The sequence below is a fragment of the Calliopsis andreniformis genome, chromosome 12 (assembly GCF_051401765.1).
Source record: "Calliopsis andreniformis isolate RMS-2024a chromosome 12, iyCalAndr_principal, whole genome shotgun sequence".
NCBI classification, from domain to species: Eukaryota; Metazoa; Arthropoda; class Insecta; order Hymenoptera; family Andrenidae; genus Calliopsis; species Calliopsis andreniformis.
In genome coordinates, this window is record NC_135073.1 from 20,182,035 (window position 1) to 20,207,810 (window position 25,776).

At 37.5% G+C, this 25,776-nt stretch overlaps 5 protein-coding genes across 8 annotated transcripts; 3 read left to right on the forward strand and 2 right to left on the reverse strand.

The window, feature by feature from the left end:
- Positions 1-3,261: 3,261 nt before the first annotated feature.
- Positions 3,262-11,783, forward strand: LOC143186310 (uncharacterized). Its single transcript, XM_076389882.1, has 22 exons — positions 3,262-3,432; positions 5,406-5,791; positions 5,938-6,186; positions 6,270-6,415; positions 6,500-6,609; positions 6,844-7,039; positions 7,136-7,396; positions 7,498-7,755; positions 7,876-7,974; positions 8,068-8,130; positions 8,179-8,230; positions 8,315-8,519; positions 8,606-8,807; positions 8,853-9,112; positions 9,194-9,333; positions 9,480-9,728; positions 9,811-9,892; positions 10,070-10,243; positions 10,333-10,567; positions 10,698-10,943; positions 11,065-11,322; positions 11,488-11,783. Exons 2-22 carry the CDS (start codon positions 5,471-5,473, stop codon positions 11,630-11,632), a joined length of 3,951 nt encoding a protein of 1,316 aa, XP_076245997.1. The 5' UTR covers positions 3,262-3,432; positions 5,406-5,470; the 3' UTR covers positions 11,633-11,783.
- A 1,152-nt stretch (positions 11,784-12,935) lies between these two features.
- Positions 12,936-14,558, reverse strand: Pasi2 (Protein pasi2). Its single transcript, XM_076389383.1, has 4 exons — positions 14,361-14,558; positions 14,154-14,283; positions 13,708-14,039; positions 12,936-13,530 (listed from the first exon to the last, which is right to left on the reverse strand). Exons 1-4 carry the CDS (start codon positions 14,556-14,558, stop codon positions 13,429-13,431), a joined length of 762 nt encoding a protein of 253 aa, XP_076245498.1. The 3' UTR covers positions 12,936-13,428.
- A 1,039-nt stretch (positions 14,559-15,597) lies between these two features.
- Positions 15,598-17,646, reverse strand: LOC143186020 (formylglycine-generating enzyme). 4 transcript variants are annotated; one of them, XM_076389379.1, is made up of 5 exons: positions 17,396-17,646; positions 16,719-17,305; positions 16,382-16,553; positions 16,075-16,261; positions 15,598-15,804 (listed from the first exon to the last, which is right to left on the reverse strand). In XM_076389379.1, exons 2-5 carry the CDS (start codon positions 17,290-17,292, stop codon positions 15,649-15,651), a joined length of 1,089 nt encoding a protein of 362 aa, XP_076245494.1. In that variant the 5' UTR covers positions 17,293-17,305; positions 17,396-17,646; the 3' UTR covers positions 15,598-15,648. The 4 variants fall into 4 exon arrangements, with proteins under 4 accessions (XP_076245494.1, XP_076245495.1, XP_076245493.1 ...); XM_076389380.1 differs by having other exon boundaries at positions 16,719-17,322; XM_076389378.1 differs by having other exon boundaries at positions 16,719-17,330.
- Positions 17,647-18,165: 519 nt separating this feature from the next.
- Meigo (Solute carrier family 35 member B1 homolog meigo) lies at positions 18,166-19,841 on the forward strand. Its single transcript, XM_076389382.1, has 2 exons — positions 18,166-18,758; positions 18,894-19,841. The coding sequence occupies exons 1-2, from the start codon at positions 18,372-18,374 to the stop codon at positions 19,470-19,472; spliced, it is 966 nt and encodes a 321-aa protein (XP_076245497.1). The 5' UTR covers positions 18,166-18,371; the 3' UTR covers positions 19,473-19,841.
- Positions 19,842-20,907: 1,066 nt separating this feature from the next.
- Positions 20,908-23,281, forward strand: LOC143186311 (sodium/potassium/calcium exchanger 4). The gene is made up of 6 exons (XM_076389883.1): positions 20,908-21,427; positions 21,831-22,065; positions 22,144-22,157; positions 22,200-22,379; positions 22,413-22,830; positions 22,965-23,281. Exons 1-6 carry the CDS (start codon positions 21,029-21,031, stop codon positions 23,279-23,281), a joined length of 1,563 nt encoding a protein of 520 aa, XP_076245998.1. The 5' UTR covers positions 20,908-21,028.
- The last annotated feature ends 2,495 nt before the right edge of the window (positions 23,282-25,776 follow it).

Here is a 25,776-nt window from a genome sequence, read left to right on the forward strand (position 1 = left end):
ATTCTTCTCCTCTAGCGATCAGAAGAAATATACATACGTACGTTTAGTCTTAAGCCTACAAGAATAATCTTACATAACGGATATCCGTGTGCCTTGTTTCAAGTGCCTTCACAAATGTTTTCAGAGAGGGATCGGTTGGAGACGAAAACTCTCGTTCGTCTTTTCGTTCGAGTAACTAATGCGAGATAATAACCGATAAATTTTTTAACCGTGACTGCAACTCATAGCAATTATTACTCTTTCTATGTTATCGACGAATAAATGATTGCATTGAGTCAGCACTTGAATCGAAACTGTTGCTTTCGAGCATCGTTGAACCGTGCTTTCCTTACTTCTGACAATGATAGTTTGCGAGAAGAATTTTTGTAAAACTATTTCCATTTACATCTGACATTTATGACAGAGCAGAAAAAGATAAGAAAGATTGTAAGGACACGCATTTTAATAACTCCGTGTTTCGTAATTTTTTGCTAATAAGATTCACGAAATGAATCGTAAATATACGAACGACTGACGTATCTAGTCGCAAAAAGCTTGCCTCTGGCGTCTGCGGACTGCTCTCGAAGAATATACTCGCGTATAATCGTTTGCAACTTTTTGTTCCGCAAGAGCTCTATCATCGTGACAAACAGCAACATTTTTTCTACATTTACGTAAAAGTGATCGTAACTATCGTATATTGAAAAAAGCGATAAGTAAATGCGTACAAAACTTTGTTTTGTATTACCTACCTTTTTATTACCATGTTAAATACGTTTAACTTTTCTACTTCAAGTTTCTGCGTAAGAGATCGAAACCTTCTCGGATACTATTGTGCCTTCTCTGGTCTAATTTCATTCCGGAAGAAAAGCAACTTATTATTTCAACCCTTCGACGCTTCATATTGTATCTAACGTAGCATGAAACACAGCACAAATATTGCGATCAATTTCTCTCCTTTTTTGCATATTAGAGAATTGTAAGTAGCTTTAGAAAACCGGCATTTCGAGTATAGCAGTTTAATCATTTCTACTACACATGTACGAGTTACTGGGTTAAATTGCAGATATCGACACGTTGAATGCTAGAATATATTAAAAATATGGTTGCTTATATGACGTCAATAAGACGATGCTTCTATTTCGAATACATTCTCTCCTTAGTTTTTTCATTTTGCGTCTTCATAACTGGTAGATTGCTAGAAACGATACATGTACCTACGTACATGTATGCATATAGATATCGCACCGGTTCACTGCCAATTATTTTAATGTATTTTTACCGCATACTTATTTCTATAATCATACTTTTAACACATTACTTCTTTATCAAAGCAAGGCGAGTCACACGGCAACCAACGTGTTAATTTGTTTATTGCGAAACGAACCACGCTTTACACCCGTGTCCGCACGTATACACGCAAGCTTAAGAGTAAAGGAACATTACGATTCACGATGTCCCGACACGTCCCCTTTCCAATCAGACGTTATTCTTGTCCTTTCGTTTTTTCGTTTTCTTCTCTTGCTATTCAATTTTGCCTTCCATCTGGTCGTTTCTTAACGATCCGCGTTTAAGTCTTACCCTTATATTTCTTTATACTTCCGTTATACATATCCCATCTATTTTTGTATGAAAACAAATATACAAAAACGTAATTATTATATATATACATATACACACACCATATACATCAATAGTTTATGAGCAACGATAGATCCACCTCGTACTATATGTATATACCTATCTATAGGTATGTACATAACAGGTGGTAACGCTTCAAGTACAAAAGTAATCATTGGATCCAAGTTTGTTCTTCAGAGTCTAAGTTTATATGCAAAGAGCTAAGGAAGGGAGAACAAATTATACATGTATACTTACTTAAAAAATGCAACCCAAGGAAAATCAAATCGCACTTATTCATAGGTATACCTATGTATGTGTACGTTGAATATAATGTATACACGCAAAAGCAATATACCTATGCGACTGTTAAACGCCTCACAGTCGAGAGAAAATTTTATTCTTTCAATATTTTGATTTCCTTAGGATGTATTTAAATTTACATAACTTGGCGCTACAGACATTGGATGCAAAGAATGTAACAATAAAAGAAATCCTGTAGAAACTATTTGTATGTATTTTTACCATATCCTATCTAATATTATGAAAAATATAAATATGAATATGATACATAATAGACAATGAATGTTTATTGTTAGACAGAATAAAAGATCCAAAGAGAAATCATGTTTTTATTTGATCGATTAGTTATTGTTCGTGTTTAAGCAAAAAGTGGTAGGTAGGTAGATTAGGTAGGTAGATCTACACTTGCTCATGATCCTATCATTGCATATTACGATTTTGGTGAATCATTAATTTCATTGTTGTCTCAAAACGTATCATATTGTATAGTTGAATGTTGACGAATATTCTTATCTTTGTTATCGGTGTATAATAATACAAAGTATTTTAAGTATGTATCTATTTCTACTTACGTAATATCATCGATATTATTGCAGACAGAAATAGCTCACTTTTTAAAAATGTTTTATTTCTTAAAAAAGAAAGTCATTATTCGATAACGATGACAATTGAATCATCAATATAAAAAGTATAACAATTGAAAATCGATGAGGCAAAAAGTAAGAATCAGGCAAAGAATTCCTATCGCACTAGTATTGTATTTTATTTCAATTTCAACGTTGTATCGATAATGTATGTGTACGCGCGTGTAAAAGTAAATTCCAAACGTACGATTTTCGCGGTACTGGCAGAAATTGATCGTCATTAAATTTCACGACCGGGGGAAGTAGTGAATGTTTGTCGTTATCGTCAAAAATATTTTGTTACGTATAGGCTACTGTTCCTTCCTCTCCCGCTACATTTGAAACTATCATTTCGTGTGACCGTGTTTCGTCGACTCGCCCGATGCTCGTGTTACTTCGTGTCGTGTCGTCACTTCAAACGTGGATTTCGTATATAACTATACAATATGTAAAAAGTCAACGATTCATTTGTTAAAATGTTACACACTTTTTTTTGTAACCTTATAACGAATACGGCTTCGATTTGTTTTAAATACGAATATCGTTTAGAAGTTCATAGAAACACCTAAATAAGCGGTTAGAAGAGTTTTTGAAATGTAAAGGTGTGACTGTAGACAGAATAAAAGAAAGAAAGTACATATTGAAAAGAAGTAGTAGACGAAATAGTGTCGCGGAAGGGAGGTAGTGGTGGACCAGGGTTCGAACGTGTTGAGTGGTCAAAGAAGGGGAGGGAGAATCAAAGGGTAAGGAGAAGGGGCAAGAGAAGAAGGAGGAGAAAGGAAAAGCGAAATCGACAACGGCACGAGTGACAATTCTGAGGTGTATCGCTTGCAAAAGACTCGAGGTGGCATAAGAGGAGAATCGGTAGATTTGCGCGAAGAGAAAGTTTAACTACTTATCTACCAAGGTACTGGTTACAGTTCGTTTGTTCATCCGTTCGTTCGTTAGATTGTTTCTTAGTTTCTTATGTTCGTTGTTTGTTAAATGATATTTGTTGGTTTAATAATCTTCGAAAAGTTCAGAAGCGTAGTGCGGGCATTCATATCACGAAACATCGGATAAGGTCAGTGAAATTATAACACTTTCATTCGATCACACCAATCGAATCGAGTCGAATCAAGTCGAATCGATTCGAATCGATTCGAATCGGATCGGATCGGATCGGATCGGATCGGATCGGATGGGATCGAATCGGATCGGATCGAATCGGATCGGATCTAATCGAATCGAATCGAATCGAACATTATTTCGACTTTGTCGCTATTTCGATCTGTATTTAGTTTTCTTCTTTTTTTTAAGATGTACCGAACATTATTGATAAACAATTCAGTTAGACAAACATTATAGGTATACTTAAGATGAGTAAGCATTAATAAATGACATAGCGGGAAGTGTTTGAATCGCTTCTTTTTTCTAACGATGTCAAATCTTTCACTGCGTGCGATTACTCAACCCGTGGAATTCCAAACATATTTTCTACGACTAGATTAAAAGTTCTCCATCGAAATAGAAGAGTGATTCTGAAATTTCCATGTCTGAAAGCTAAATATTTCTCGTCCGTAAGCCATTTGCGGTCCATTATCCGTAATAAACGCAGAGCAGACGTTTTCCTTAAAAAAAACTGTGTGCCTTCCTTACTGAGGCTTCAGTTGTAGCGGATGCGTTTTCTGACGAATATATCTGAACTAAGTATTTATCGTACGAGTGAGACAAGTTCAGACATATTCGACAGAACATCAGTTTATCAGAAAATGTATCCACTGTAACCGCAGCTTTATGTATGTAATTATCTAATGGAACGTATCAAAGGGGACACCTACCACATAGACAAAGGGAATAACGGTGAAAATATTGCTATTATAAAAATTATTTAATACAACTGTTGTTTTAGTTTGTCTTACGCACATGTCAGCTTTGCTCGTTTTAGAATTTTTTCTGCCGAATAAAATATTTAACGAAGAATACCGTTAGGAGTATACTAGCTCAGCATCCGAATGTACCGTTATTTCGTGTGTGCGTGCGTGCGTGCGTGCGTGCGTGCGTGCGTGCGTGCGTGCGTGCGTGCGTGAGTGAGCGCGTGTGTGTATGCGTGTGCGTTTGTATGTGCGGGGGGGCACGTCGAATTCTCGATGTGTCGCCATAGTAACGATTTCGTTACGTCATTATTTTAAAGCAATAGGTAGATCTGTAGTTTAAAGATGTTGTACAACATTTTCGAATCACGCTACTTTAAGAGATAAGATGGTCGATAGAGTAGATAATGATTTTGAAAATGATTAATGTATTAAGGCTAACTAGTTAATCGTGATGTTGCTTATTCGAAAATACATTTTATACTTTTGAAAAGATAGAAGAAAAATTGACAAGCGCGAGAGCACTTCGGTAGATATCGATAAAAATCAGATACGATATACATGTACGTACAATTCGTAAAATCGTTTCAATTTTAGTGGCAAAATTTGAAGCAAAAATTGGCCAACCGACGCGACGAGGCGATGAAGGAAAAGATATGCATACAGAACTGACTAAGTCGGGTGTGAAAGTCTTAGTTGGGGTTGAAACAGATCAACAGATCATGTTTTCACGTTTTCGTTTAATTGTGTCGCATTATCTTACGATCTACTCGATAAGTTGATCACAATGAGCTGAGTGAATCGCGGAAGCTGAAGACGCCGCGCCGCGTTCCATTGCCATGGAAGCGGTCTTTCGATTCAGAACACGAGAGAGATACCGACAAAGTTCACGATCGACTTTCACTCCATGACGATACGCAATTTCTCTTCGCGTAGCTATCGCAGGAACACGAGCAGCGGAATGAATAGCAATTTTCAATATTGCCACGTAGATTTACGCATAAAACTCTCTCATTTTTTCCTTTAGTTTTTTAGTAATATTGTCGCCTCTGAAATACTACACAGTGCACGGTGAACAACGAACGATAAGCGATGGTGGAAGTATTATTGGAACCGTGTGGCCAAGATGTAGCAGTTCCAGAAAATGGTTGCACTCTGAACGAAAATTTAACAGAGTACCCACCTCAAGAGAATCGTTGCGATTCAAATATGGAGGAGTTGAATCTCACTCCAATTCAGAAGTTTTACAATGGGCAAAGCATTTTCGTCACAGGTGGTACTGGTTTTGTGGGCAAACTATTAATAGAGAAACTTCTTCGAGAATGTTTTGGAATCTCGTTCGTTTATCTATTAGTGCGTCCGAAAAAGGGAAAGGATGTACACGAACGCATCGAGGAATTGTTCGATGATCCGGTAAATATTCTCGCACCTGTTTTTAGTCTACCTGCTTGTCTATACCTACCTATGTATCCTCTTTGTCGATCTTTTGTCTTAACCAATTGATCAATGCAACACCAGCAAGTTTTACTATTTTTTTTTGTTTTTTATTTTATACTTAGATTTTTGCCAAATTAAAAGAAAAGCAGCCAAAATTTAGACATCAAGTCGTTGCAGTAGCTGGAGATTGTAGCCTTCCAGGTCTCGGCATATCTGAAACGGATAGGGCTATGATAACGCGAGAGGTTTCGATCGTGTTTCACGTTGCAGCGACGGTCAGATTCGACGAAAAAATGAAACTTGCTGTACCTATCAACGTTCGAAGCCCAAAAGATATAATTGATCTTTGTAAAGAAATGTCGAGTTTGAAGGCAAGTGAGAACATACGCGTCTATGTCTTCGTCTAATTGTAACAAGTGTATAATAGATACCTAATAATAGAAAGATTTTTCAGTCGTTCGTGCATGTGTCAACGGCATACGCCAATTGTCCGTACAATTTCATCGAGGAGAAGGTGTACGATCCACCGATCGAAGCGGAAAAGTTAGTGACACTAATAGAATCTATAGACGAGAAACTTATCGAGGAAATTACTCCGCGGTAAGCAGTATTAGTGAAATTGGACCGAAGCGATTCGGTCAACAAACACGTTTCTCTTTTCAACGAGATTGATTGTTGTCGCAGATTATTGGGTGCGTGGCCGAATACTTATACGTTCACGAAAGCAGTAGCCGAAAGTATCGTCAAGAAGGAAGCTGGTGACCTTCCCGTCGGAATATTTCGTCCAGCGATCGGTTAGTACTTAACTACATACTTAACGTGTACGTCATACGTACCTGCCGTCTTTCTATGTTCACTTACAATTAGCGCGATGATAATCATATCGAATAACGACTCGATTATTAGGCATCAAAACCTATTCTTCTTTTCTTTACCACAAGCACATTGCGTGTACGACTAAATAAATAGGTATTAGCGAGAGGCAGTGGCAGAGACGAGCTTTACTTGACGATAACTAAATTTTCCAGTGATATCAACATATCGGGAACCTTTACGAGGATGGATCGACAACTTGTACGGACCGACGGGAGTTGCGGCTGGTGCAGGTACTGGCATCTTACGTTCGATTCACTGCGACGGTTCGATCCACGCCAATGTTGTACCCGGGGATTTAACGGTAAATGCTCTCATTGCATGTGCCTGGGATGTAGCTAACCGGAGAAGGTAATATATCAAAATCAAATGCTGGACTTCTCGGGTCCATTTCTTCTTTTACATATCTCTACTTACCGCTTTTTCGGCTTTTGTGTATTCCTACAGATCCACAACTACCAAAGAAGAGAAAACGTATGACTTGCCGGTTTATAATTACGTCTCACAGGACAATCCCATCACCTACGATCAATTGAAAGTTATGTCAGAAAAATATGGTCTCGAATTTCCCAGTGTCAAGGCGATATGGTATTATAGCTTTCGGAACACTAAACACAGGATGGTTCACTTTTTCTACGTTTATTTCTTGCATTTATTACCGGCTCTCCTCATTGACACTGTCATGCTCTGTTTCGGAAAGCGACCCAGGTAATGATTACATCCCTCTCTCCTAACCTACTTATGTATTTACCTATGTATTTCTTTTCATTATTCTTCTTCTTTTTAATTATGTATTTCTTTCATAAAAGAATGTTAAAGATATACAAAAGGATACACAAATTTATGGATGTATTGAATTACTTTACCACGAAAGAGTGGAAATTTTCGAATGACACTCTCAAAGAGGTAATAAACAGGTTGACGCCAGAGGATCGTGAAAATTTTGCCTGCGATGTCACTCAAGTCGATTGGGATCATTACTTTAGAACATATATGCGAGGAATTCGAATTTATCTAATAAAGGATCCCATCGATACTCTTCCACAGGCACGCGTTAGATGGCAAAGGTATGGAATTCATTAAAAAATAGATACATACATAGCACCTACATATGTATCTTTTCTCCTCGCGTCAAATCGAATGAAAATATCACGTCGAATATGTCACTATCAATTTCTCCTTCGCAGATTATACTGGATTCATCAAGCGCTCAAGTTAATTCTCGCTTATGGTTTCATCAGAGTATGTTGGTTATCTATCTTTCACATTTTTCGATTCTGTACATGGTAATCGACGTAGCGGATATACTTGTATATGATACATATGTCCTATGTACCATATGCATACGTGGTCGTGTGTGCGTGTTAGTGTGTGTATAGCATCAACTTTATTCCCCCGTTGGAATTTCAATCGAATCGATGTCGCTCATTGGATGCATCGGTGTTCGTGTTTTTACTCAGAAGCGAATAAATAAGCTTTCCGATTTTTAGGATACGTTTGAAAAGAATGAAAGAGGGGAAAGGGGAACAAGAAGAAAGCGACGTAGGAAAAAATTAAAACTTTTAACTGCCGCGGCTGTTTGAAAGCGGTGCGCTTCCTCGTATACTTTACAAACTGTTCGCACAGGTATACCTACCTGTGTATAGATGGTTCGTGCAAATGATTGTTACGTTGCAACCAAATAACTGGAACAAACAGAAGAATTGTAAGAAATCGAAATACAGTGCGTCTTCTGTCACTTTTCTTTCTCTCATTCCTACTTTCTCTCTCTTTTTTTCTTTTACAAATATTCTTATACGACGATTTTTTACTCGCGCAAGTTGCGCCCGATGTCAGTTGTATTTTATATCTGTACCTTTCTTGTACTTTACGCCTTTATTTTTAATAAATGAAGTTCTTCTTTTTTTTACATACTAGATACACGTATTTTATATCCAACCATTCAATTCGTATCTCCATCCGTTCGTCAAACACAGCGCTATCCCCACTCCTTGGTTGCATTCAAGACAAGACATTTCCTTGTCAAATTGTTCGTTCGTCATCTCTTTCTCCCATTTACATATCTTACGTATCTTCTGTTCTTTTCCCTACCCCTCCTGAATCCTGAACCGTTTCGAAGGTCATACCGAAGATCATAAGAAAGAACATCCTGCACTTTAAATAGGTATATCTTACGTGCATGGTATTGTGCGCAGTGCGCGCTACATATTGCATCGAGTATCTCGACTATTCTCTTATCGACAATAGTACAGCCCCATAAGATAAGGGAAAAGTCTAAGGGAAGCAGTAATACGAACGATAGAAATGACAGAACACGAGTCATTTGTGCGAAAGTTTTACGCTGGACGAAACGTATTGGTTACAGGTATGCGACGACAAACAATTTCTTTTCTTCAGTCAGTGTTTCTTATAGGCGCACAACGCGTTACACTTGAGTTTCAAATTGCGTTTCGATCACTTACTACTTACATTCTCAATTGCGAAAACGCAACCGTATGTTCTCAGGAGGTACTGGATTTCTGGGAAAATTGTTGATCGAGAAATTACTCCGTACGTGTACTCAACTGAAATGCATTTACGCACTAACGCGGCCGAAGAAGGGTGAATGCGTGCAACAACGTTTCGAAAAAATATTCCAGGAACCTGTAAGTAATTCCGTCGTACTTGTGCATGTACATACGTAGGTACATACGTACCTATACAATATGCAAGTTAAGCAGGTACGTAGAGTTATGAATCGCCAATTTCACTAAATCGCCGAATGTGTGTCCTTTCATAATTGTTTGAAAAGCTATTCGATCGTCTCGCTAGAGAGATACCTAAGTATCGACAAAAGTTTCGTGTAATTTCGGGCGACTGTTCATTGCCTGGCCTAGGATTGTCCGCCTCAGACGCAAATTTATTGATGCAAGAAATTTCGGTAGTATTTAACGCAGCGGCCACTGTACGATTCAATGAAAAATTGAAGAAGGCAATCATGGTAAACGTCGGGGGAACGAGGGAACTGATGGAATTCTGCAAACGTATGCCGGATCTACGGGTAAATCAATCATTTTTGTGTAATTTTCGATTGATTGCTCTCGTCAACTCGTAAGTGTACGCTTCCTCGAATTGCCTTTCAGGTCGTAATACACGTTTCAACTGTATACAGTAACTGCGATCGCAAAAACATTGACGAGGAATTTTATCCAGCTCCTATATCCGGTTAGTACGTACATCAAATATTTTTTTTATATATGTGCAGATAGAGATTAGTACGTATGTACAATGTATGCATGCACGCATACGACTCTATACGTACCCTCTACATAGATACCTACTGTCTATTTTACTATTTAGACATTTACAAACTACCGCTTTTTCCTGTTTCTTTTTTTTCAGCAGAAAAAGTTATGCAGCTGGCCCAGAATTTAACCGATCATGAATTGAATACTCTCGCAAAAACACTACTCGGATCCTTCCCAAATACTTACGTTTATACTAAATGTATCGCGGAGCAAGTAGTGCGACAATACGTAAAAGAGTTACCAGTTGGAGTATTTCGACCAGCTATAGGTAGGTATAACAATAGTCTTAACTCGCACATGTAGGTAAGTATGTAGATCGCAATCGAGTCGATCGAATGATTCGCGATATAAACACAGATTCGAAATTTGTCAAATATCGTCTGGTGCAAACAGTGATCTCAACGTACAACGAACCCATAGAAGGATGGGTGGATAACGTGTACGGCCCTACAGGTGCACTAGCGGCAGCCGGTATCGGTCTGTTAAGAACTATGAATGTGGACAAAAATTGTACAGCTGAACTGATTCCAGCTGATTATACTGTTAACGCTCTTATCGTTACCGCTTGGGCAGTCGCGACGAGACGCTTCGGGTAAATTATTTCTCTAATTTTTCTTTTCCTTTCTTTCATTTCCCGTTCCACTCACTTCCATTCCTTCTTTCCTTTTTTCTACTTTTAAAAAAGATATGACAAACACTTGGTTGATTCGAGTAATTTACAGAAATCAAACGAATAAGCCACCAATCTATAATTATCATTCTTCGTGGGAGAATAGTATCAGCTGGGGTCGGTACATGGATCTAGCCGTGAAACATGGACAACGAGTTCCAAGTGTACGCAGCGTTTGGTGCTATACATTCACTGCTGTTAAAAAGGCATACGCTTATTTCATTCTAACGGCGTTACTACATCTCCTACCAGCTATCTTAGTCGATGCGGCCCTGATCCTTACTGGCAAAAAACCTAGGTATCTATATACATATCGTTTATCCACACGTTTTCTTTCTCGACCATAGGTATCTATTGTACATGCATACCTACGTATAAAAATAACACAGACAAATAAACACGTAGATATGTTCTCGTAGAATTCTCAAGATCTACAGAAGATTGCACAAGTTCTCAGCGGTCACTAGCTATTTTGCTACAAGAGACTGGAAGATTTCTTACGACAATACAAAATCTGTTTGGGATAATCTTTGTCCGAACGATCAAGCACTATTCACATTTTCCATGAGGAAATTCGACTGGGATAATTTTATGTACAAATGCGTACGCGGGCTGAGGATATATATTTTTAAAGATGATCCAAGTACGATACCTCTCGCAAAACTCCGGATGGCTAGGTAATTCACCAATACCGTATTATTACATAAGAATTTTGATCAAACTAAATATTGTCAGGCTCAGTAAATGATAATCTTCTATTTAATACAACAACAACAACAACAACAACAACAACAACAATATTACCTTATCTTTCGACATGTAACGTACTGAATCTTTTGCAGATTCACCGTTTTTCACGACATTCTTGTTTACGTTGCAATTCTTTTTTCTGCCTGGATTTTTTACTACACTACCTGCACATTCTACAATATTCTGGCTACTATTAATGCTGCCGTTATTGATAATGCTTTTGTATTTTCAACGTAGGATTAAACGCTGTGCTTTTCGTCTTATACTTCGTTTTATCTTCTCTCGCTTATGACGGAAAATGGAAAAAAGTCTTCAAGACGCAATGTTTTTTCCATTTAATATAAAATGTTCAAGTAGACGATAAAATCGTTTTTCTATCCTTTCCACGATACATATACACGCATGTACGTACGTATACATGTATGAAAAATTGCAAAATACACTCGTTATACTTGTCATATTCTTTCGCTTAAAACACATTCCTTCAAAACAGCTTCGTATGCAACTTTACGTTCGTTGTCACGCGATGCCTGATCGCCTTTATGAAGCTATACATACAATGTACATATATAAATCAGCGATTTCAGGCGATGACCTTATTCTTCCTTTCCCAATGAGAGGACAAAATACCGTTATGTTCTATATGTACGTATGTATGTATATATGACAATACATACGTACGTATTTGATACTCATACATACACATCATACATAAGTATTTAGTAACTTTCTAGTAAGATCGCATTAAATAGAAACGTAAACGATAACGACATACGTAATCGAGTTATCGTATCGCTCAGCTCAGCGAGTTTTCTCGTTAATCTTTTGTCTCTAGAACAAAGGTAATGTACGAAAACGATCACTGAAATGAGTTAATCACTCAAATGATTCTTATCAAGAGGTTTTTATGAAAAATGTGCCTCGCGATCGCTATGTATGTACTAACAGCTACCTTTAGAATATTTTCAAAGCTATTCATGGCCATAGGTATAGCCCTTCTAACTTTTCTTGGAAAAACTATTCTTTTCGTATACGTTGTGTTTCACACGGTAATACGTTTACCGAGAGAAACTAATTCGATTCGACTAACAAGCAGTTAACAATCCTGACGGATCTTTGACGATTCAATCTTTACCGAAGAATGTTGGTACAATTTCGCCAGAATCTATACAATTTCAAATAGAAACAAGAGACTGGATCTTGCTATTAAATCGTATAAAAACACATTAAAGATTTCTGTGAATTTAATTTCACTAAATTTTCTTTTTTTTTACCATTACCATCTAACCTCGATTATGCTACTACACCACATATGCACGTAATCTTTATTACATTTAAATAGCAAATTATATTACAATCGACATTCTGTCACTATTTAATAAAAATTGACTACTATCTGATTATAGTTCCTTATTAATATCTATATATTCTGTTGTTGAATTTTTTATGTTACAATTTACTTTACAATTTGGAAATTTAGAATGTCGATAGATCTCATAATTTTAACTTCTATTCGAGACTTTCTGAGGGGACATTTAATTTAAGGAATCTAATCGTTTTGGAAAATTCTATGTTAACATTGAAAGTGTTAGTAGTAACGTAGCAGCTTAGAAAAAAGAAACAGATTTGCGTCGAAACCAAAATAAAAAATTATTACTTTTTGTACAGATACAAACTTTACTAGAAAAAGAAAAATGGTACAATAAAAATTAGTGTAAATACAAGTAATTGACATTCGTTATTTTCTAAGGCATAATATCTTATTTCTCGTTAATGAAAATAGTCGGTATTTGTCTATATAAGCATTCTACAATAGAGATTGTACATATATTAACATATCTGTCGTATGTATTTGGGCGGAATTTAAAACGCATGGACGGATCAGGAGACAGCATCATTGTTCCAGTGTATGCTGAAAACCATTTTGTTCTCACTTTCAAGCGACGTATAAACCATGAGTCGCATAAATCAATTCTAATTCTTTTGTTCCTAACTTAGTGAAACGTAAGAAAGATCTTCTCAAATGTACATATTTAATTAGCTGGCATTGTTGATACTGCGCTATGAGGTGTTGTCGGTCGGGAACCAGCTATAGAATGAGTGGTAGATGCATTAAGCGATTGCATGGTACCGATCTAAAATTTGAACATATTCATTATACTCTGTGCAAGTTTCATAATAACATAATTAAAATAATTAAAAAGAAATGTGGAGAAGTTCACAGAAGGAGAACGAAGAAAAACAAGAAAGAGAAAAAGATAAAGACCAATCAATCAAATTTTACTCTCCTAGATATTTAACGACAAACTTACTCTTAAATGTGCCAAATCTTCCAGTCTTGTAAGATCGCATAGTTCCACGTACAAAGAATAGACAATTAACCATCCATAAGTAGAAAAGCAAACAAATATCGTCCATAGGAGACACATTACAATGTTATAGGCAAATATCATGTCATTCACTATACTGAAGAATACAAAAGCCAACAGTCTGAAAACAGTGAAGATGGCGAAACAATAGAGCCAGGGTACCATTTTTCTTTCGTACTCTTTTCTCAAAGCAGTTATTAACATCAAGGATGTCGCAAAGACTGCTATTCCACCCAGCATGGAAAATAAAGCGAACACGATTAGAGCATTGCGAACTGAAATATAAAATGTTCAATCAAATCTTTTATAAACAAATATGTACGCCTAAGAATTCCTTTATCCTTTATTTTAATTGTTGAAAATTTTCTAGTTTTATACGTTATTCTTACCATGACGATTACCAACATAGACAAATTCGTACGATATTATATAATATCCATAGTGCGTTGAACCTGGAGCAGCTTGGGAAAGACAATATAGATCAAATATTGAGGTACCAATTGTGAAAACTGCCAAAGTCTATAGAAAAAGGTTGATCGTAATAAATTTGCTTAGATCCTGTTAAATGAAACGAAGTTGTAATATCAGGAACTTACTAGTGCAAATATCGCTGTTAACATTGCGCCTCTTTGAATGTTTAATATATAAACGTGAGTCAAGATTGGTTTTTGATACCATGGTGTTTTGACGCTACGTACTGATCGTGACGATCTTAAATTCGCACTGCTACGTGTAGTAACGTGCGAATACACTGAAGGCGTGCCCATACTAGGAGATTTCTTTCCGTAATTCATTCTACTTTGTTGACAGTATGCTCTCTTTTCTCTTAATCGAGCGTAGTAATTCAAATCTGTGCAATTCCAGTCAACTTCGACTTTTGTGTTTCCTTGAACTTCAATCGTATCTTCTTATGCTCTTAATCGCTTCATCATCCGTAGAGTTGTACATCTACTCGATTCAAACATCGTTTACCACTCTTATACGTATGTACGTATTTAATTATTGCAATGCTTTGGAAATAGGTTAAGTCATAAGAATGTCGCTTTTGGCCTTTTCACCGGAAGTATTTCACAATATCGTTTGCATCGAATACTATCCGCAATACTGTACCAAACTGAATTGTCTAGATAACTGCAATTGCACGGGGGAATTAAAAACGATATATTTTTCGAGTTTGAAAACACGAGTACTCATAGATATGAATCCTTGGCTATACGCTCGCGTCAAATTTTAACGTTACTACGTTACGTCCATCACAAGCCGACGCCCGACAACGCCCGACGCCCGATGCGACGATTTTAAACTAACCGAGGCGACAAAGAAATCGGTAAATGTCACGATAAGAGTCGAATAAACCCGAAATATGCACATACGTGCAATGAAAGTACATATATACGTATACACATACTAATTGTAAGTACATTAGTGTTCTCGTTAATTCATTGGATTCTGGTCCAGCATGCCTGGTACGGTACGAGCTTCTTCGTGTTCTAAAACGTCGGCAAGGGAGGTGTACCGGTAAAAAATGTCACAACGAGATTACAAGTATATACATAACCGTTTAAATGCTGACATGACTGTATTGTATTCATACACGCAAGCCAGTGTTCGCCCCTCTCCCGAACATTTTTTAAATCAATAAACAATAATGAATCAACAATTCTATGTATATCATAAAATTCATAATAGTGATGTTACGACATTATTTTTTCAACCATTTGAAAAAAATCGTAATGCAATGGAACGCCCGACAAATAACATAGAAATCGTATTATTTCCAAAATAAATAAGGTAAAATAATTTCGAGAAAGGTAAAGAATATAAAACGAGAAATATGCAATTACTCTTGTACTTGAAAAAGGAGTCATATTTTTGTAATGAAAGTCACGCAGACAAAGCACATCTAAATCCAAGATTTCCAGCCGATGTGTCAGGAGTATTTTGACTTCGCGCAGCACATCTGTACCTGAAGCAATAGCTTTTGTGACAAAGATAGGAACCCCCTTTCTTCACTTTGTCTGTTCCATGAGACGGACCGGTCTAAAAACATATTATTACGTATTAAAAAAATATTGCGAAAGGAAAGGTGAAAAAGAAGGAAATAGAAGAACTTATTTCTATAAATAAGACGCTATTATATATATGCGATGTATAGGAAGTATAGATCGATTACGAAAATACAGAATGACAGAATTACTACTGGTAAATCGCATAGTGCGCCAAGTTTTATGGTCGTGCTACGGTCGCATACCAGTGTACCATACATAATGTGTGTACGATATGCATATGCTACGGTAGGTAAGTGCATACAGGATTCATGTATCCGCCACGCTGTGTCGCCTGAACCGTCCACCAATCAGACGTCCATTCCCAAACGTTTCCTACCATATTACGCAATCCATATTTGTTCGGGGGAAATGCTGTAACTGGTGAAGTAGCTTCATAGCCGTCGTCTTTAGAATTATTATTTGGAAAATCACCCTGCCATATGTTTGCTCTAAAATCATTTCATTTCGTTGCATTATACATATTGAGAAATTAGTGATTTAGTCACGTGATCGACGCACTGCTTTACGTATCATGATTCGATCAAGTTTCACACTTGTTTTTTTTTTACCTATATTGATCCTTCGGCATCAACTTATTACCCCATGGATACAACCTGTCCGATAATCCACCACGACATGCTGCTTCCCACTCTGCTTCGGTAGGCAATCTTTTACCTAACCATTTGCAATACGCTACCGCATCGTTCCACGATACATGAACGACAGGATGATCCATTCTATCTGAATCAACGATATTGTCATTCATCGTTTGCGACCGAGAATGACTGATATTTCAATCGAAAGAATCTATTGTATGTATATATGTACACATACATATATATATATATATATATATATATATATATATATATATATATATATATATATATACACGTAAATACGTACGCATGATGTCGGAATTAGACCCCTCTGGGTGTTGCCAATTCGCATTTTTTATTTGTAACCACCAAGGAGCTCGAGCGACGGCAATTGGCAGATTTGCTTGAAATTCTTCTTTTAATAAGCCTCCGAACACAAACGAATCTCCGAATGTTTCAGCTTCCGTTCGGTAGTCGGTCGCATTGACAAATATCGAAAACTCGCGATTACTTACTTCCAACTCGTCCATATAATAACTATCGAGATATACTTGTCGTTTTGGACCTTCACCGTCAGCAACGAAAACCGGATCATTTGTTCCGATCGTGAAGGTAGCTGCTTCTATTTTTACCATATTTTTTAGACGATCTATCTTTAGATCATTAATATCTCTCGCTTCGTACAAGTGGGAAACATCGTTCGATAAACAAAAGTCAGATGCTCGTTCCTTGTACATTGTCTCTCTGTTCGAATCACGACCACATTGACAAGATTCAAAGCTTCCCGCCGTGTCAGACCAACAAAACGTAAACATCATATTTGCATAAATAAATGGCGCTATTAACCTAGTCTTTAGAATCGACAGCATCAAATTCTTCATTTTGCGACTGAATCTATTTTCCAGGAAAAACTGACAAACTAATTACAATCGATCAGTAACAACAATGGCGAATAAGTAATTATCGTTAATAATAGATACATACGAGCACTACAGAATTAATGATTTAACACAACGAATGCCTGAGTGGCAGACGATACTAATCAATGTCAATAAAACGAATGAACGAAGGTAAGATCGGATAAGATAGGTAGACGTACATAGATATAATCTATTTTACGTTTCGTCTGCGGTGGCAACAGAAAAATCGGAGTTTAGTTATCTTTCTACGCGTCTGTTTTCCTCGTTTTCCTCACAGACGCAAAGAACGGAGCCGAAGCCTAAACTGCAACTGTAGTGAATTGCAGATGCGAGGTAAGTATAGTACATACTTGTAGGATATGCGAGGTACATACGTATGTATGTTACGTACACCCAGCTTAGCCATCTATACCGTGCCGCGGCAAATTATAAAACGTACAAAACGGAAACTACCGAATGACTATAAGTAAAAGTATAAGTTAAATTAATTCAGCATGTACGAAGAACAAAATTCTTAAAGCGGCCACATAGGTCGCTGAAACGCATTAAATTAGAAGAGTTTTCAGCTCGTGCAAAACGCGAGTAAGTGATCAGGTATTTAATAAATTTCACACACAACGTTCGAAACTGTTTTTCCGATCGTGGCTTTACGGTCCTAGTGCAATATCGTTGAATTTGAAGAATCGAGAAGTACTAAAGCTGAAACAATATTGTACATGATAAATGGTAAACGGTAAATGTACAAGGGTTAGCTCTCCGGGTACTCCGGGGATAAAAAAATACAGTAGGTAATGTGTCTATGTTCTATACGTCATCAATGGTCGTGAACGTTTGATGTGGGCGCGTGTGATTCGCGTGGAACATAACCTACCGTAAATTGCCACGTACTAACCCTGCTCTGTTTGGGTATATTTCACGAACGATGTTTCGAAAGTTCTCGCTATTGATATTGTCGTTGTGATATCACGATTTAGAAACGAAACAATACTGGAACAGTAAAAATAGTGACTAGTCTAATACACCACGCGTGTTTATTTACGATGGCTTCCTCGAAACGTTCCAAGTTATTGCTTTGTGCTGTCGGTATTTTTATATGTTATTTTTATTTTGGCATACTGCAGGAAAAAATAACGCGTGGACAATACGGAGATGAAAATAACAGTGAAAAGTTCACGTACATGTTCACATTAGTCTTTTTTCAATGTTTAATTAATTATCTATTCGCTAAGACCGGTTTGTTGACGATCATGAAACAAGGCGAGGATACTACTCCGACGACGTATTATGCGATATCTGCTCTCACGTATTTACTAGCAATGGTATGCAGTAACATGGCCCTTCAGTTTGTCAGTTATCCAACACAAGTAATTGGAAAAGCTGGTAAACCAATTCCTGTGATGGTGCTTGGAGTTTTGCTAGGGAACAAGGTATATATCTTTCTCCTGCTTTCTTCTCTCTCTCTCTCTCTCTCTCTCTCTCTCTCTCTCTCTCTCTCTCTCTCTCTCTCTCTCTCTCTCTCTTTCTCTCTCCTAATTTACGATGCATTACTTTTTATTTTGTAGGTCTATCCTGTTAAGAAATACTTGTTCATCTTCTTAGTCGTCATTGGCGTGGCTTTATTTATGTACAAAGATATTGGTCCAACAAAGAAGCAAACAGAGGGACAAGCAGCGTTCGGAGAACTGTTGTTGTTAATGTCGTTAACAATGGATGGTTTAACTAGTGCCGTGCAGGAACGAATGAAGGCAGAACATAATTCTAAGTCGGGCCACATGATGCTGAACATGAATGCATGGTCTGTAATATTTAGCGGTATCGCTATTCTACTTTCTGGAGAATTTTTCGAATTTATTCAGTTTTTACATAGATATCCCTCTACTATGTGGCATATAGCTACGTTTTCTGTAGCAGGAGCGTTCGGCCAATACTTTATATTTCTTACCATTGCCGAATTTGGTCCACTTCCATGTTCCATTATAACTACGACTAGAAAGTTTTTTACTGTGTTAGGATCTATACTGATATTTGGTAATAGTTTAACTTTTAGACAATGGTTAGGTACATGTACAGTATTTTTAGGATTATTTTTAGATGCCATGTATGGTAAGGACAAGTCCTCCAAGAAAGATATAGTAAAGTAATTGACGATAATAAAGCGTGCTAAGACGTGGGATAGCGAATTACCTTGCAGCGGTGTTGGAAATCTTGTACCTTGATACGTAATTTCGCATTTCAATACATAGCTCGGCAAAGAAAGAGAAAAAGAAAGAACGAAAAGGTTCAGTAATTTCGGCAAAATTCATATATTTCGGATACGTTACCCTTCATTTCAATAATACAACTTTGTAATCGCGAGAAATGTATCAAAGAATCTTATCTAGTTTATTCTTTGGAAAGTTCCATTCCATTGTTCATCATGCTGCATATGCGGAACGTGTGTAGATCTGTAGCTAGGTACAAATATCGAGTACGTGCAAAAATCATGTATACCATTTGTGTCTCGAAGCGTACGTCTACGTCTCTCTTTCTATCTTCCTATCTGTCTATATGTGTTTTCGTCTGTTTGCTGTTTATCGACCTGCCTGCTTGCTTGTCTGTCTGTCTCTCAGGTCTGTATGTCTGTCTGTCTGTCTGTCTGTCTGTCTGTATATTACGAAACGTGTACGAGTCTATACAAGATGGCACAAAGAGTATTGTGGTTTTTGACATACGTGCTATGGATGAATCAATGAATGCAAATTAAAGTGAAAATTGAACTATTGTACACGTAATCGAACGTATTCCGCTCACATACTAAAATAACTTTTGAATAACTTGTTACTGTAACCGTAGAGCGTTTTAATACACGAAATGAACGAACGGACAAATTGTAACACAATATGCTTAAGAGCTTATCAATTACGAGGCGTGTGGTAGTCTCGTGTAAAAATTTTTAAAATCTGATTTCGTTATTGTTATCAACGTGTTGGTGATTATATCGACGATGGTCAAGTAGATAATAGCGACGCGTGGATAGTCGTTAGGAAGGGAGCGTAATCAGTTGAATGTACCATAAATGCGCAAACTGCTTCTTAAGAAGTAGTAGAACGTATTTGACTAAAGTACTCGGATCGAAGTTCGATATTTTATAAATCCTAATCCGTTCCAACATGAGTATATACGTACGATTTTCCAAATGTATTTTGTGGATCGTTGCGTTATCAATGTGCTTTTCGGGTACTTACGCGCTCCTCGCGAACGGTGAGTGCTAAACTTCAGTAATTGAAATGATATATAAATGCATATTTATAATATTATTCTACTTTTTTTTATCCCTTTCCCCATTTACATACATAGACGAAGAGATCGATAGTGTAAATAATACGAGATAAGATAGGAATTTGTATGGTAGCGCAGTAGTTTATTTCGATACGAAATGTGGCATAATCCAACGATATTATTTGCGGCTGTCCTTCATTATTAACATTCAGCGTATTCTTTTTATCTCATTTTATTTTTCTTCGCATTATGTATACGCATATTATGTAGTTTCATTTCATCGATCCGTTGAAACAGTTAACTGTTTTACATTTTAGAGCTGTTTCTGAACGATCATTTGCCGAGCAGCATACTTCCACCGTACAATAATAGTAATTACGCAAGACCGTTAAGATACAACTTTTCGTACCGAGTCGAAAATGAAAAAATACAATATTTTATGACCGAGTCAGAGCAATCGGAGCAAAAGAAGGAAATAACAAATTGTACTCCACGTTCGATCGAGGATTTTCCTACAGATTTCTTCACGTATGAACAACGCCGATACGGAGCTGTGATATTGCACGCGTTTCTCGGTTTCTATTGTTTCGTGTTGACAGCAATGGTTTGCCACGATTATCTTTTACCATCGCTTGATTTCATATGCATTGCTATGAATATAAGCACCGACGTCGCCGGAGCAACATTTCTTGCAATGGCCAGCTGTTTTCCTGAACTATTCGTAAACATAATTGGGACATTTCTAACCGAATCGGATCTTGGAGTCGGTACGGCTGTCGGTAGCGCTGTATTTGACACGTTTGCAACTCCTGCTTGTGGAGCATTAATGGCTCTTCACGTAAGTAACAAATGTACCAAATGTATTGTACGTATGTATGTATGTACACATGTCGGCGCACAAACATTGGAAATACGGATTTATAGTCGTTAATAATCATCATCTATCGGCTTGTCATTGTGAAAATACGTTTGAATTTAAAGGAAAGACCATGCAATTCTCGTTCATCGATGTAAGTACATACATACATACATACATACGCCCACTCTTCTTATACCGATTATAATCAACGAAATATCAGTCCTCGATTTTGATTTTATTCATTCTCTGCTGTGCGATGCTTTCCCCTTTACCTTTCGTACATACTTATTTTCTTAATACTTACAATAGAATTAGTCGAAACACCGACGCATCGTTCAAACGCTTTCTTTTTTTTCCTTAATTTTCTTATCATTTCTAACAGGCAATACCATTAGAATGGCGAATATTATCACGAGATTGTACGATGTATGTGATTTCCGTTGGAACGTTAGTAATAGTGACGTGGGATAGAATAATCGTATGGTACGAAGCTACAATTCTACTGGTGTTGCTTGTTATTTACCTATTTTTATTGTTCAGTAGTAGACGAATCGCACTCTGTTGCGGTAAAATTGCTTGTTTCTCTTCCAATGGACACACCATTTCCACAGCAAAACGTAAGCAGCTTGATTCATTTTCTTCCAACTCCTTTCTTCTAATCTTCTAAACAGTTTTCTAATTTGAACACGAAAAAGGCAGAGAAGAGAAAGCAAACGAAAGATAACGCAACTAAGTATCCCTGACCAATTAGTTTCCAGCATTGACGAGAAATCGTCGGTCGAAGGGTCGTATAAGACGAATAACTGTAGCAACGCGGTCACTGAATCAACGGGGAATTCGAATGTTGACGGATCGCAATGGCAGCAGACTGATACAAATAATGGAGAAAGTTTTGGGAATTCAAAAGAACGGGCGGAAGAGGAAAAGTCAGGTACTTGGTTTTTTTATCTACGTAGGTAAATAGACATCTATGCATCTACCTACATATTACATGGGTATATCGTCCTTTGTTTCTAACGCAACGAAGATGTTGAAGAAAAGAGTCGAAGAGATCCGTTCTCCTTTGTTTACAGGAAATTTGTTCGCATGGCCAAGGGAGAGGACAAACATTGGGAAATTTTGGTTCGTCTTGATATGGCCTTTGAAGTTTTTACTTTTCGTAACGATACCGGATGTTAGACGCGAACGATTGTCGAATTGGTATCCAGTAACGTTCGTAATGTGCGTGATTTGGATCGCGATAGCCTCCTACTTAGTCTCTTGGATGATGACGGTGATCGGTGACACTATAGGAATACCAGATTCCATAATGGGTATCACATTTTTGGCTGCCGGTGGAAATATGCCAGAAGTCGCATCTATCATAATTTTGTCGAAACAAGGTAACTTTCTTTCTCTCACATCTTCTTTCTCGTTTCGTTCGATATCATCACCTATTTAGTACCTACCTAGTCTAGTCGATCATGGTGGAAGTAAGTTTGTTGATCGTTCAACGAGTCCTCTGACATGTACATAGGTGACGGAAACATGGCGATGAGCAACACGTTAGGAGCAAATATTCTTGACATTTTACTCTGTCTCGGTTTACCATGGACAATAAAATGTCTGATGCAAGGAAACGTGAAGATCGTTTCGGGAGCTTTGTCTTACAGTGTACTTTCGATGATTGCGTGCACGATTATTCTTTACGCTGTGATAGCAATGTTTCATTTTAAGTTGAACAAGAAAGTAGGATTCATTTGCCTTTTGTTATACACGATATTTTTAGTGTTTGCCATTCTTGTCGAACTAAACGTTTTCTTCTTCGTTAATCCTCCTATGTGCGAACAGTAACGAGCATACACATTCCATATTACTACGCACCTACTTTATCCTACTGTGTTCTCGTTCAGTACTTTTTTACCAAAGTAAGCGTGCAATCGTCAGCAAGCACGTATGGCACGATGGCATGTAGTCGGTAAAGGAAGAACAGTTTACATACTCCAAGCGAAGATTCAGATTAAACGTTGCGTACATGTAAAACAGGAGGCCGGTCTTCTTCCTTCCGTGATTGCGCATGAATATAGCGCGTGTTCGTTTATTCTATATACATATTGTAAAAATGTTCACTGGCACGCATGTATGTACGTACATGTACACCTAGTATTTGCACGCTGCCAAAGGAAATGCTCGCATCAGTCGAGCGGAGCGTGGTGATCGAAGCGGTGAAACGACGCACGGTTGAGTCAGTTCGATACTATTTGTTAGACAAAACAGGGGAAGGGTAACAGGGAAAATAAACAATTCGCATCACTTTTGCTTAATTCTCACAGTTTAGAAAACATAATTACGAACGAGGAGCAGGCCATACACCTATCAATATCCGTTATAAGGTTCAATTTCATCGAGGTCTATCTTCTCAATAAAGAATAATTTATTTTTGCATTTGGCGAGTGCACCTTGATTAGAAAGGAATATTTCAGCGTGAGAATCGGACAATCATCAAACGATGAGAGCACGTAAATCGCGTTGATTGATAATCTTACGATGATTAAGATCAAGAACGCATGGGTAGAAAAAGATGAAACGTATTTAAACGATCTGTCCTACTTTCTTATCCGTTTCCGAAATAGCTTTCGTGCACGAGATAGGCTCCTTCGATATAAGTACTTAAGCAGATGCAAAAGACAACGGAAGAGTTTTCGTTTGAAAACGAAGAAAAAAGGGGGGAGGAGATGGTACATGGCAAGTATTATCGCAATTGCCAGTATTATTGCAACGATGATATAGAAACGGACCTATTCGTTTGTTAAAGCATCGTTTGGACGGCGTGATTAACGAGGATCTTGCATTGATATACATACGCGCCGTATGCGCCATGCCGCCTGCAGCAGAAAAAATAGAGAAGAACGAGGTCGGTCCCATTTTAAGCCTATGGTCCCACCAATATGCGAATCGTTCTACATTCATGCATATGTGTTACGTACGTATCGGTAAATAGATGCGTACGAAGTTTGATAATGTACAAATGGGAAAGCACACAAGAATTACTATACAGATAATAAATAATACGGAATGTATGCGTGTAATTCGGCTATCGATATGCGATCCGGTAAACTGTGTCTAAACTCTATGCGATTTCAATCGATCGTCCATCGCACTTTATTGCGATTGATTACTGTTGACTATTGCTTACGTGCTTTCCTGCGACACTTGTGTGATAACAATCAATCGCGTAAACGATAGACGGTAATCAGTTAATAACACGTATGTCTTTCGTTAGATAAGATAACCGATGATCAAATATGCAGCGGTAGCGTTCGAAAGTCAATTTACGGACTCCGTTTCCTTTCGTCACAGAGATTCACAGCGAATTGGAATCGGAGAATTCACCGTTCGCCAAACGGTAATGCAGATGTTTGTAACATGTTTGTATTATCACAATTAAATCTATTACTTTACTAGGTTCTTCCTACCTCGGGCTACGTCTCTTTTTTTCTTCCATCTTTTTCTCTCTTCCATTTAGCACTTTTCTCATTATTCCTAGTTCATAGTAGATTACATATAATAGATTATTATCGATACGAGAAGAAAAGACGGTTAATACGGTTTCATTGATTCGAATCAAAGTTCGTTTCGGGACCAATAACCAAACGACAAAACGCTCGACGTTTTAGCAGTTTAATTTCTTTCAATCGTTTTGTCCTTTCAACTCTCGTATAGCTTTTCGTGGTTTTCCGTCATCTTTACATGATAAACGATACTTGTACACTGCATACTTGCAAGTATGTATTATCGTCACATTGTCGTCATTTTGATAAAAATTTTGGTGGAAAATTGTATCGACTGTAACGGTAACGCAGCACAGCGACATGCGAATTAGTAATTTGTCCAACTGGGACGTAATGCGCATTTAATATCGGTTACTGTCGACATTTACTTCGATCGGATTATCCGAGATAGTTTCGACGAGATTTTATCCATTGTGCGACACGCGCCTGCTATATAAGAAGTCGGGCGTAATTACAATCGTACGATTATCAGTCGTCGAAATTCTTCAAAGTTATTTAATCTTCTTCGCTTGTCTTCGAAGGTTTAACCATTGACTGATTTTCATTCATATTCTTCTTCTTTATCTTCCTTCCTTTCTTCCTTCCTTCCACATCTCGCGGTTTTTCTACACCCCCCCCCCCCCCCCCCCCCCCCCCATTCCCCTCGCCCGTTCACCGATTCAAGATTCACGAAAGATTTGTAGTAAATACATAAATCGCTGGTTATCGCATTATAATTTAAGCCGTTCAGTTGAAATTCGAATCGGTGCGGCAATGATACGTACGTACTACATACGT

Bases quoted from the DNA above. Each gene is read 5' to 3' on its own strand.
- LOC143186020 (XM_076389379.1), bottom strand. From the start codon at position 17,292: ATGAAGAATTTGATGCTGTCGATTCTAAAGACTAGGTTAATAGCGCCA. The intron at 16,554-16,718 runs GTACGTATTTAC...TCGTTGATTCAG, and splicing joins GTCTAATTCCGACATCATGC to ATAGAATGGATCATCCTGTC. The intron at 16,262-16,381 runs GTAAAAAAAAAA...AAATGATTTTAG, and splicing joins ATGCCGAAGGATCAATATAG to AGCAAACATATGGCAGGGTG.
- LOC143186310 (XM_076389882.1), top strand. From the start codon at position 5,471: ATGGTGGAAGTATTATTGGAACCGTGTGGCCAAGATGTAGCAGTTCCA. The intron at 8,231-8,314 runs GTAGGAAAAAAT...CTGTTCGCACAG, and splicing joins GGGAACAAGAAGAAAGCGAC to GTATACCTACCTGTGTATAG. The intron at 8,808-8,852 runs GTCATACCGAAG...CACTTTAAATAG, and splicing joins AATCCTGAACCGTTTCGAAG to GTATATCTTACGTGCATGGT.
- LOC143186311 (XM_076389883.1), top strand. From the start codon at position 21,029: ATGACCGAGTCAGAGCAATCGGAGCAAAAGAAGGAAATAACAAATTGT. The intron at 21,428-21,830 runs GTAAGTAACAAA...CATTTCTAACAG, and splicing joins GAGCATTAATGGCTCTTCAC to GCAATACCATTAGAATGGCG. The intron at 22,380-22,412 runs GTACTTGGTTTT...GTAGGTAAATAG, and splicing joins GGCGGAAGAGGAAAAGTCAG to ACATCTATGCATCTACCTAC.
- Meigo (XM_076389382.1), top strand. From the start codon at position 18,372: ATGGCTTCCTCGAAACGTTCCAAGTTATTGCTTTGTGCTGTCGGTATT. The intron at 18,759-18,893 runs GTATATATCTTT...TTTATTTTGTAG, and splicing joins GAGTTTTGCTAGGGAACAAG to GTCTATCCTGTTAAGAAATA.
- Pasi2 (XM_076389383.1), bottom strand. From the start codon at position 14,558: ATGAATTACGGAAAGAAATCTCCTAGTATGGGCACGCCTTCAGTGTAT. The intron at 14,284-14,360 runs GTAAGTTCCTGA...CTTTTTCTATAG, and splicing joins TAACAGCGATATTTGCACTA to ACTTTGGCAGTTTTCACAAT. The intron at 14,040-14,153 runs GTAAGAATAACG...TTTATATTTCAG, and splicing joins CTATGTTGGTAATCGTCATG to TTCGCAATGCTCTAATCGTG.